The sequence below is a fragment of the Oncorhynchus mykiss genome, chromosome 1 (assembly GCF_013265735.2).
Source record: "Oncorhynchus mykiss isolate Arlee chromosome 1, USDA_OmykA_1.1, whole genome shotgun sequence".
In the NCBI taxonomy this organism is placed as follows: Eukaryota; Metazoa; Chordata; class Actinopteri; order Salmoniformes; family Salmonidae; genus Oncorhynchus; species Oncorhynchus mykiss.
This window is the reverse complement of record NC_048565.1, coordinates 85,141,784-85,154,462: the sequence shown is the minus strand read 5'-3', so window position 1 is coordinate 85,154,462 and position 12,679 is coordinate 85,141,784. Positions and strand designations below refer to the sequence as shown.

The following is a 12,679-nucleotide window of genomic DNA, read 5'->3' as shown; positions in this document are numbered from 1 at the left end:
TTTAACACAAACAGGTCCCCAACACAACACATCAATCTGAATCAACACTAGGGGAGAGGGGGGAAGTTGAGTCAAAGGGGGAAGTTGAGACACCCTTGTTTCACTCGGGGTAAGTTGTGCCAAGAGATGGACAAGCTATGTTTTCAAAACTGTAATATTTTCATGAATTCTGATTATTTCCAGGGAAAGAGGCCGTGATTCAATTTCATCACGGATTATAGGCATTGCGGCTTTGAAAAGCAATTTCCCGATTGAACCGACATATACAGCGTTTACCGTGAATGGGATCTCTGTGAATGAGGTAACATTACCTTTAAAAACCACAACTCCTATAATTGAATCCCGGCCTGAGTTAAGGTTGTTCCATTGGATGGGATAAATATCTGGAGAAAAGGACAAGGACACAGTAGAGTTGGAGGAGAAGGAGCAGAGACTTACTGGCATTGACAGGGACACTCAGGACGATGCCCAGAGAGATTAATGTGGGGTACGTGATGGCAATGCCAAAGTTCACCAGGATATTGAAAGCTGTGGAGGAGAAAAAGTTAAACTTTACTTATTAACTACAACTATTTCACTCACAGTCAAAAAGAGAAACTAGTCAGCAAGTATAAGGCAACTTTTCAATGCAGCCTATTAACTCAATTCATTGGGTGGGCGGGGGGGGGGGTCTCCACACTGGCTGAGGTTTGTATCAGTCTCCACACTGGTAGAGGTTTGTATCAGTCTCCACACTGGTAGAGGGTTGTATCAGTCTCTACACTGGTTGCAGGGTTGTATCAGTCTCTACACTGGCTGAGGGTTGTATCAGTCTCCACACTGGCTGAGGTTTGTATCAGTCTCCATACTGGTAGAGGGTTGTATCAGTCTCCACACTGGCTGAGGGTTGTATCAGTCTCTACACTGGTTGCAGGTTTGTATCAGTCTCTACACTGGTTGAGGTTTGCATCAGTCTCCACACTGGTTGAGGTTTGCATCAGTCTCTACACTGGTTGAGGTTTGCATCAGTCTCTACACTGGTTGAGGTTTGCATCAGTCTCCACACTGGTTGAGGGTTGTATCAGTCTCCACACTGGTTGAGGTTTGCATCAGTCTCCACACTGGTTGAGGGTTGCATCAGTCTCTACACTGGTTGAGGTTTGTATCAGTCTCCACACTGGCTGAGGGTTGCATCAGTCTCTACACTGGCTGAGGTTTGCATCAGTCTCCACACTGGTTGAGGTTTGTATCAGTCTCTACACTGGTTGAGGTTTGCATCAGTCTCTACACTGGTTGAGGTTTGCATCAGTCTCTACACTGGTTGAGGTTTGCATCAGTCTCTACACTGGTTGAGGTTTGCATCAGTCTCTACACTGGTTGAGGTTTGCATCAGTCTCTACACTGGTTGAGGTTTGCATCAGTCTCCACACTGGTTGAGGTTTGTATCAGTCTCTACACTGGTTGAGGTTTGCATCAGTCTCTACACTGGTTGAGGTTTGCATCAGTCTCTACACTGGTTGAGGTTTGCATCAGTCTCTACACTGGTTGAGGTTTGCATCAGTCTCTACACTGGTTGAGGTTTGCATCAGTCTCTACACTGGTTGAGGTTTGTATCAGTCTCCACACTGGTTGAGGTTTGTATCAGTCTCTACACTGGTTGAGGTTTGTATCAGTCTCTACACTGGTAGAGGTTTGTATCAGTCTCTACACTGGTTGAGGTTTGCATCAGTCTCTACACTGGTTGCAGGTTTGTATCAGTCTCCACACTGGTTGAGGGTTGCATCAGTCTCCACACTGGTTGAGGGTTGCATCAGTCTCTACACTGGTTGAGGTTTGCATCAGTCTCTACACTGGTTGAGGTTTGTATCAGTCTCTACACTGGTAGAGGTTTGTATCAGTCTCCACACTGGTAGAGGTTTGTATCAGTCTCCACACTGGTAGAGGTTTGTATCAGTCTCTACACTGGTTGAGGGTTGCATCAGTCTCTACACTGGCTGAGGTTTGTATCAGTCTCCACACTGGTAGAGGGTTGTATCAGTCTCCACACTGGCTGAGGGTTGTATCAGTCTCTACACTGGCTGAGGTTTGCATCAGTCTCTACACTGGTTTAGGTTTGCATCAGTCTCTACACTGGCTGAGGGTTGCATCAGTCTCTACACTGGTTGAGGTTTGCATCAGTCTCTACACTGGTTTAGGTTTGCATCAGTCTCTACACTGGCTGAGGTTTGCATCAGTCTCTACACTGGTTGAGGTTTGCATCAGCCTCCACACTGGTTGAGGTTTGCATCAGTCTCTACACTGGTTTAGGTTTGTATCAGTCTCTACACTGGCTGAGGTTTGCATCAGTCTCTACACTGGTTTAGGTTTGTATCAGTCTCTACACTGGCTGAGGTTTGTATCAGTCTCTACACTGGTTGAGGTTTGCATCAGCCTCCACACTGGTTTAGGTTTGTATCAGCCTCCACACTGGTTGAGGTTTGCATCAGTCTCCACACTGGTTGAGGTTTGTATCAGTCTCCACACTGGTTGAGGTTTGCATCAGTCTCCACACTGGTTGAGGTTTGCATCAGTCTCTACACTGGTTGAGGTTTGCATCAGTCTCCACACTGGTTGAGGTTTGTATCAGTCTCCACACTGGTTGAGGTTTGCATCAGTCTCTACACTGGTTGAGGTTTGTATCAGTCTCCACACTGGTTGAGGTTTGTATCAGTCTCCACACTGGTTGAGGTTTGCATCAGTCTCTACACTGGTTGAGGTTTGCATCAGCCTCCACACTGAAAGTAATCTCCAGAAGTCAGTGCTTACCAAAGAGCAGGCCTGCTACCCCACAGAGGTATAACCAGGGGATGTCCTCAAGAGAACCAAAGTATTCCACATGGGTGAAGTACAGGATGACTGGCACAAAGCTGATGAACACAAAATTAGCCCCACCGACGATGGTCAGAAAGAGCGCTGCCTCCCCAAACTTGGCACTGCCCAGGACCATTTTAAAGAGCACCTGTGGAGAGAGAGAGAGAAAGAGAGAGACAAATAGGATCAAATCAAATTGTATTTGTCACATGCGCCAATTACAACAGGTGTAGAACTTACTGTTAAATGCTTACTTACAAGTTAAAAAACATTTACTAAATAAACTAAAGTTTAAAAAAATTATTAAATCAAAAAAGTAACACAAGAAAATTATATAACAATAATGAGGGTATATATATATTTTTAAGTTTTCCTTTATTTAACTAGGCAAGTCAGTTAAGAACAAATTCTTATTTTCAATGACAGTTGGTTAACTGCCTGTTCAGTGGAAGAATGACAGATTTGTACCTTGTCAGCTCGGGGATTTGAACTTGCAACCTTCCGGGTTACTAGTCCAACACTCTAACCAATAGGCTACCCTGCTGCCCCATATACAGGGGGTACAGAGTCAATGTGCGGGGGTACAGGTTAGCCGAGGTCATTTGTAAAGTGACTATGCATAGATAATAAACAGCGAGTAGCAGCAGTGTAAAAACAAAGAGGGGACTGTGATCCAGGGGGAGAGGGAAAGGGATAGAGGAGAGTGATAGGAGGGAGGGAGTTGATGCATCAGGTACTGTAGGTACCGCATACATTCACCCCCTTTTCCGCCCCCCTTAACGAGAACATGCGGGCAGACCAAAGAGAGAGGGAGTACCTGCCAACTGTCTCCCTGGCCTGGCACTCTGCCACCGCTGTCTGTTGAACACATTAGGCCATTGTGACAGCGGGGCAGGAGACACCACAGAGCAGCCATATTATAGAACAGGAGACACCACAGAACAGCCATATTATAGAACAGGAGACACCACAGAACAGCCATATTATAGAACAGGAGACACCACAGAACAGCTATATTATAGAATAGGAGACACCACAGAACAGCTATATTATAGAATAGGAGACACCACAGAAAAGCCATATTATAGAATAGGAGACACCACAGAACAGCTATATTATAGAATAGGAGACACCACAGAACAGCCATGTCATAGAATAGGAGACACCACAGAACAGCCATATTATAGAACAGGAAACACCACAGAACAGCCATATTATAGAATAGGAGACACCACAGAACAGCCATATTATAGAACAGGAGATGACACAGAACAGCCAAATTATAGAACAGGGGACACCACAGAACAGCCATATTATAGAACAGGAGATGACACAGAACAGCCATATTATAGAACAGGAGACACCACAGAACAGCCATATTATAGAACAGGAGACACCACAGAACAGCCATATTATAGAATAGGAGATGACACAGAACAGCCATATTATAGAACAGGAGACACCACAGAACAGCCATATTATTGAACAGGAGATGACACAGAACAGCCATAATATAGAACAGGAGACACCACAGAGCAGCCATATTATATACCCATCAATCCCTCTTTGTGTCTGTCTGTCCACCACAGGCAGTCACCAGTGTTTCCCAAACTAAGGGGTGCACGTTTTGGTTGTTGCCCTAGCACTACACAGCTTATTCAAATAATCAAATCTTGATGATGAGTTCATTATTTGAATCAGCTGTGTAGTTCTAGGGAAACGTGTTTTTGGCTGATCTGTCTGTCTGTCTGTCTGTCTGTCTGTCTGTCTGTCAGCCTGTCAGCCTGTCAGCCTGCCTGAAGAATCTATAAGGATCTGCCTGTCACAGTCTGAACATCTGCAGGTCTATCAAATGAAACACCAAATTACGGCCCGTTTAGCCCAGCCCAGATGTTTTAGAATGCTTCATAGTATTTCATAATATCTAATCTAGTCTCCTGTTACCTGATTATATAAGGAACAAATCTAAGGAGACTCACGAGCCTGTCCCTGTATGCACAAAGACTCCTTACATGAGACCTAACGTTGCTCCTAAACTGTATCTCATAAAGGAGGATGTTTGGGTGATTTATTGTTTGAAACCTTTTGAGGACATCTTCATCTCACTGAAGGAGAAAATAAAAATGGAGACACATAAAAGGTCTCAGAACTGACACACCCCCTTCCAATCACAAAGAATAACCATGTATTCATTCCTTTCAACCTCAAAGAATAACCATGTATTCATTCCTTTCAAACACAAAGAATAACCATGTATTCATTCCTTTCAACCTCAAAGAATAACCATGTATTCATTCCTTTCAACCACAAAGAATAACCATGTATTCACAAAGAATAACCATGTATTCATTCCTTTCAACCACAAAGAATAACCATGCATTCATTCCTTTCAACCACAAAGAATAACCATGTATTCATTCCTTTCAAACACAAAGAATAACCATGTATTCATTCCTTTCAACCACAAAGAATAACCATGTATTCATTCCTTTCAACCACAAAGAATAACCATGTATTCATTCCTTTCAACCTCAAAGAATAACCATGTATTCATTCCTTTCAACCACAAAGAATAACCATGTATTCATTCCTTTCAACCTCAAAGAATAACCATGTATTCATTCCTTTCAACCTCAAAGAATAACCATGTATTCATTCCTTTCAACCACAAAGAATAACCATGTATTCATTCCTTTCAAACACAAAGAATAACCATGTATTCATTCCTTTCAACCACCAAAAACCCATGTATTCATTCCTTTCAAACACAAAGAATGAGAAGTTCCTTTGATTCTGTCTTTTAAGAGAAGACTGTACCATGTCTCACAGTTAAGCAAACAAATGTGTCCTGTGTGTGAGAATGTGTGTGTGTTTGCGTGTTTGTTCATAGAGTAGAGAAGTACCTTGTAGAGTGCAGACATAGAAGCGGAGGCCACAACGAAGGTGATCCCCATGACAGAGTGGCTGTGGAAACCGTCAGCGTACGTCATCATCACGATGCCAGCGATGGCAAAGATGGCCGCCACGATCTGCACAGGGAAAGGTGGAGAGAGGACATATTACAATATATACCACTTAGCAGGTTTTTTTAAGGAGTGGGGCACTGCTTACATTATATTGGACAAGATAGTGTAGAAGGAGGAAGGGGAGGGTTGAACCGGGATTCTTTCACTTTGAATTCAAGCTGGATTTATTCATAGTGTGAAAGTACAAGTATCTCACCTGCAGTTCAATCTACCATAAATACATTTTACTGCTTAGAAAGAAGAGTCACTGTTGACTTGACACACCAGGATCCACTTCTGATGTACTTTTGTACTGGTCTGAGATCAGATCATCAAACAGTAAGTACTGAATGTGTCCCAAATGGCACCCATGGGCCCTGGTCACAAGTAGTGCACTATAAAGGGAATATGGTGTAATTTGGGACACAGCCTAAGACAGGTAGTAAAACCTGGAGCAGCTTTGGGCCCAGCCAGGGTGGTAAGTTACTGTCAGAGACCTTACAGTAGCACTGAAGAGATTCACACCCCAATGGCCTTGTGTGTGTGTGTGTGTGTGTCAGAGTGACAGAGTTTGTGTTTGTGCGTGTGTATATGTTTGTCCCTGACTTTCACTTTCCCCTCCCTTTCCTCCAGCTGTTCCCTCTTCCTTTCCTCCAGCCGTTCCCTCTTCCTTTCCTCCAGCCGTTCCCTCTTCCTTTCCTCCAGCCGTTCCCTCTTCCTTTCCTCCAGCCGTTCCCTCTTCCTTTCCTCCAGCCGTTCCCTCTTCCTTTCCTCCAGCTGTTCCCTCTTCCTTTCCTCCAGCCAATCCCTCTTCCTTTCCTCCAGCCGTTCCCTCTTCCTTTCCTCCAGCCGTTCCCTCTTCCTTTCCTCCAGCCGTTCCCCCTCCCTTTCTTCCAGCCGTTCCCTCTCCCTTTCCTCCAGCCGTTCCCTCTTCCTTTCCTCCAGCTGTTCCCTCTTCCTTTCCTCCAGTCGTTCCCTCTTCCTTTCCTCCAGTCGTTCCCTCTTTCTTTCCTCCAGCTGTTCCCTCTTCCTTTCCTCCAGCCATTCCGCCTCCCTTTCCTCCAGCCGGCCCCTCTTCCTTTCCTCCAGCCGTTCCCCCTCCCTTTCCTCCAGCCATTCCCCCTCCCTTTCCTCCAGCCGTTCCCTCTTCCTTTCCTCCAGCCGTTCCCCCTCCCTTTCCTCCAGCCGTTCCCTATTCCTTTCCTCCAGCCGTTCCCTCTTCCTTTCCTCCAGCTGTTCCCTTTTCCTTTCCTCCAGCCATTCCCCCTCCCTTTCCTCCAGCTGTTCCCTCTTCCTTTCCGCCAGCTGTTCCCTCTTCCTTTCCTCCAGCTGTTCCCTCTTCCTTTCCTCCAGCAGTTCCCTCTTCCTTTCCTCCAGCCGTTCCCTCTTCCTTTCCTCCAGCCGTTCCCTCCCACAGTAATATCTGTTACTGGTGTAATGGTGAACACAATGCAAAGACACACACAACCACAAACACAGTCATGATAATCATATACTATCTGGTCCAGGGCCCAGTGCTTTCCAATCAGCAAAGACAGTCTCCCATACAGGAAAGGATTGATGGCTGTGTGTGTGTGTGTGTGTGTGTGTGTGTGTGTGTGTCTGTGTGTGTGTGTGTGTGTGTGTCTGTGTGTGTCTCTGTGTGTGTGTGTCTGTGTGTGTGTGTGTGTGTGTGTGTCTGTGTGTGTGTGTGTGTGTGTCTGTGTGTCTGTGTGTGTGTCTGTGTGTGTGTGTGTGTGTCTGTGTGTGTCTGTGTGTGTGTGTGTGTGTGTGTGTGTGTAATGAATAGGGACTTGGCTTGGGCCAGCAGAGTGGATTAGCACTGCATTAGAGAGGTGTCAGGAAGATAAACAACCCATGTGGTTATGCCCGGTGCTTCATTTGTAAATCGGGAAATGCCGGAACAAAAAGTGAGCATTAGAGTGAGGTACCGGAACGAATATTTTTTGTTTTTAAAGGTGCCAGATCCTGTTTTGGCAGGATGTGGCCCAAATTAAGCACTGCTTACACCTGGACAGAGCCAAGGGGTACAATGGGTTAACCCCCCCACCTCTCTCTCTCTCTCTCTCTCTCTCTCACCCTCTTTCTCTCTCTCTCACTCTTTCTGCAGTGCAGGCTGCCTGCCTTTCAGTCACCTCTCTAGCTACATAAAAAATAGAATGACCTGCCAGGTCAACCCATTACACAACGTTGACTTGAATGGGGATGTCCATTCTCTAGAAACGCCAGCTATGTCAGTCACATAGAAATAAAAATGACTAGGGACAACGCGCCTCATACCATGGCAATTTGACTGGGAGACCCATGGGTATACTCAATATGGCTGACATGGTAATTCTATTCAGGGGTGCACCTTTCAGTTTCTTTATCCATTCGGATAAACACCCCAAACAGCCTAGCCAACCTACCCAGTGAACGTTGCGCCCCTGATGATATTCTATGGTCAGTTACCTTTCTACAGAGATTTGTTTCTCTGAGAAAGCCTGCTGCTTTGCTGCTTGGTTTCCTGGGACACGGACCCCTCAGTGATTGGACACGGCAATTTGTTTTCCTTTCTCACACACTGCTGTGTCAGCAAACCCACTGTCAGGGAATGGGGAAATGGACCAAGACTGGGTCTGGGCTCTGCTGAGGCAGTCTGTCACTCCCACCACTCCACCACAACACCAGGCCGCACTCGCAGAAGACCTTTCTCACCCCAAGGGTCTTTCCTAGATCAATAAAGGTTAAATGAAAAGACAAAACCCCAGCTGAGAAATGTATGTGTGACTGATTGGTTTAGAACCTGGGTGGGTCTCATGTGCCACAAGGGAGACTGTGCTAGCTCGCTGAGCTAAAGCCTAGGCAATGTTACTCTCACACCTCTCCATAACAACATAAAACTACAGGAGAGAGATACAGGACTCTGAGATACCTGCATATCTCTGAGTATATTGTAACTGCCAAAATAAAGGAAATACTTGAGTACATGAGGGATACAAAGTGTATTGAAAGCAGGTGCTTCAACCCAGGTGTGGTTCCTGAGTTAATTAAGCATCATGTTTAGGGCCATTATTTTGTCTACCATGGCTATGCCCCCCCCCCCCGCCCCCCCCCCCCCCCCCCCCCAATAGGATGACAATGCCCCCATCCACAGCGCGCGAGTGGTCACTGAATGGTGAACATGAAAACGATGTAGACCATATGCCGTGGCCTGGTCTTAGCCACCAGATCTCATCCCAAATGAACACTTACGGGAGATTCTGGAGCAGGCGCCTGAGACAGCGTTTATACAAGTTTCTCGTGGAGGAATGGTGTCACATCCCTCCAATAGAGTTCCAGACAATTGTAGAATCTATGCCAAGGCACATTAAAGCTGTTCTGGCTCATGGTGGCCCCACACCCTATTAAGACTCTTTATGTTGGTGTTTCCTTTATTTTGGCAGTTAACTGTACATTTTTTAAAATATATTTATCCTTTATTTAACTAGGCAAGTCAGTTAAGAATAAATTCTTATTTTCAATGACGGCCTAGGAACAGTGTGTGTTCAGGGGCAGAACGACAGATTTGTACCTTGCAGCTCGGGGGTTTGACCTTGCAACCTTCCGGTTACTAGTCCAACTCTCTAACCACTAGGCTACCCTGCCGCCCCCTCCCGCCCACATGAATTGCATTGGGAAAGTATTCAGATCTCTTGACTTTTTCCACATTTTGTTACGTTACAGCCTTGTTCTAAAATAGATTAAATGATTTTTTGCAATGCAATAATTAACCATGTCTATGTGTAGATTAGAATAAAGGCTGTAACACAACAACATGTAACATAAGTCAAGGGGTATGAATACTTTCTGAATACACTGTAGGTACAGTATGGGAGAGATGCCATCCCTTATATACCATTCTCCTACTGACAGCTATCCACCCACCTCACCCATGAAATAGCCCAAGCTAAGTACCAGAACACTGTCATACTTCAAAGGGATGATTGGACTCTCCCCAGCCTCTCCCCCTCGTATCCTCTCCCCTTCTCTCTTCATTTTCATATGATGGAAAGCCCATCCAAGATCCTCCGCATTACTGCAGACATCAAAACACTGCAATACCCATCAACAGTCAGAGAGAGAGAGAGTAAGAGAGAGAGAGAGAGAGAGAGAGAGAGAGAGAGTAAGAGAGAGAGACAGAGAGAGAGAATTAGAGGGAGAGAGAAAGAGAGAAAGAGAGACAGAGAGAGAGAGAGAGAGAATTAGAGGGAGAGAGAGAGAGAGAGAGAGAGAGAGAGAGAGAGACAGGAGTCATAGGGGAGAGATGGGGGAGAGAAAGATGGGGAGAGAGAGAGAGAGAGAGAGAGAGAGAGAGAGAGAGAGAGATAGAGAGAGAGGAGACATGGGGAGAGAGAGGAAGAGAAAGATGGAGAGAGAGAGAGAGAGAGAGAGAGAGAGAGATAGAGAGAGAGGAGACATGGGGGAGAGAGAGGAAGAGAAAGATGGGGAGAGAGAGAGAGAGAGGGAGAAAAATGTGAGAAAGTGCAAGGGAGCATGAGACAGAGAGAAAGATAGAAAGAGAGAGAGAGAGAGAGAGAGAGAGAGAGAGAGAGAAAGAGAGAGAGAGAGAAAGAAAGAAATGGGAGGATTACTCAGAGCTTTCATCACAGATGGGGGTAGTGAGGGATAATGACAGGAGGGAGAGAGAGAGAGAGAGAGACATTCCGATTAGGTGTTTTCCTTCCAGATCTTCCTTCCAGTTATTCACACAAACAGTACATACACACATCCATTCATTTATCCGGATTAGTCACAGTGAGATCAAACATATTTTGCAAGAGAGACCTGAACTTCTATTTATAAAGTCTCAGAATACATATAAGAGGGCTGATCTAGGATCAGTTTGACCTTTGAGATCATGATGAATATGATTATATGGCCAGGGGGACCTGATGCTGAATCAGTCTTTCTACTCTGAATACGTGGACTGCCTGGGACCTAGTAGGGAGTTTTAAATGTAGACTACAGGTTCATCAAGACAGAGGTCTGTGTGGGACATCATGTTTGGTACCGTGACTTTTTGTCTGGGCTGCTTCATGAGTTTGAGCCACTCCTGCCAGATTGCATAGTGCAATACCACTATTATACAATAATAGACCGCGCCACACACTTCTCTGTCGGGTCCCGATGGCGGCCCGGGAACCCCGCTCTGCATCAAGACTCCTTCCTGTCTTCTCTATCTCTCTGAGAGGTAACAGTTTCAGTTCAGAAGATCATATATAAATCATGTCATTACAAGGACACACTTCTCTGTCGGGTCCCGATGGCGACCCGGGAACCCCACTCTGCATCAAGACTCCTTCCTGTCTTCTCTATCTCTCTGAGAGGTAACAGTTTCAGTTCAGAAGATCATATATAAATCATGTCATTACAAGGACACACTTCTCTGTCGGGTCCCGATGGCGACCCGGGAACCCCGCTCTGCATCAAGACTCCTTCCTGTCTTCTCTATCTCTCTGAGAGGTAACAGTTCAATCATGTCATTACAAGGACACACTTCAGTTTCCACATGAGGCTTTTCAGTACCACTGCAGAGAGAAGGGAACTCTCAGCCAGCCAGGACATCCTTAGCTTGGTTCTACTGTGGCTTGCGAAAGTATTCACCCCCCTTGGCATTTTTCCTATTTTGTTGCCTTACAACCTGGAAGGAAAATGGATTTTTGGGGTGTTTGTATAATTTGAAACACAACATGCCTACCACTTTGAAGATGTAAAATATGTTTTATTGTGAATCAAACAAGAAATAAGACAATAAAACAGAAAACTTGAGCATGCATAACTTTTCACCCCCCCCAAAGTAGAGCCACCTTTTGCAGCAATTACAGCTGCAAGTATCTTGGGGTGTGTCTCTATAAGCTTGGCACATATAGCCACTGGGATTTTTGCCCATTCTTCAAGGCAAAACTTCTCCTGCTCCTTCAAGTTGGATGGTTTCCGCTGGTGTACAACAATCTTTAAGTCATACCACAGGTTCTCAATTGGATTGAGGTCTGGGCTTTGATGAGGCCATTCCAAGACATTTATATGTTTGCCCTTAAACCACTCGAGTGTTGCTTTAGCAGTATGTTTAGGTTCATTGTCCTGCTGGAAGGTGAACCTCCGTCCCAGTCTCAAATCTCTGGAAAACTGAAACAGGTTTCCCTCAAGAATTTCCCTGTATCTAGCACCATCCATCATTCAATTCTGACATGTTTCCCAGTCCCTGCCGATTAAAAATATCCCCACAGCATGATGCTGCCACCACCAGGGATGGTATACTCGGGGTGATGAGAGGTGTTGGGTTTGCACCAGACATAGCGTTTTCCTTGATGGCCAAAAAGCTCAATTCTAGTCTCATCTGACCAGAGTACCTTCTTCCATATGTTTGGGGAGCCTCCCACATGCCATTTGGCAAACACCAAACGTGTTTGCTTATTTTTTTCTTTAAGCAATGGCTTTTTTTCTGGCCACTCTTAGTTGAATTAATGGTGCTCAGTGTGATGTTCAAAGTTTCTGATATTTTTTTATAACCCAACCCTGATCTGTAGTTCTCCACAACTTTGTCCCTGACCTGTTTGGAGAGCTCCTTGGTCTTCATAGTGCCGCTTGCTTGGCGGTGCCCCCTGCTTAGTGGTGTTGCAGACTCTGGGGCCCTTCAGAACAGATGGACCTTATTATAGGTGGACTTGATTTAACTAATTATGTGACTTCTGGAGGTAATTCGTTGCCCCAGATCGTATTTAGGGCCTTCATAGCAAAGGGGGTGAATACATATGCACACAGCACTTTTCAGTTGTATATTTTTTTGCATTTTTTGAAACAAGTTATTTATTTCATTTTCCATC

At 45.3% G+C, this 12,679-nt stretch overlaps 1 protein-coding gene across 5 annotated transcripts in view; it reads right to left on the bottom strand.

Annotated features, from left to right (window-relative positions):
- The window catches only part of LOC110531368 (putative thiamine transporter SLC35F3), a 147,013-nt gene that overhangs the window by 5,452 nt on the left and 128,882 nt on the right, over window positions 1–12,679 (bottom strand). For all 5 annotated transcript variants that reach the window (XR_005053204.1, XR_005053205.1, XM_036987563.1 and 2 more), the window contains 3 exons: window positions 5,733–5,858; window positions 2,785–2,977; window positions 439–528 (listed from right to left, as the gene is read on the bottom strand). Coding sequence is in view for 3 of the 5 variants with exons in the window: in XM_036987563.1 (XP_036843458.1) it covers window positions 439–528; window positions 2,785–2,977; window positions 5,733–5,858 (409 nt within the window). In the remaining 2 variants the exon portion in view is untranslated. The remainder of the gene's footprint in view (window positions 1–438; window positions 529–2,784; window positions 2,978–5,732; window positions 5,859–12,679) is intronic.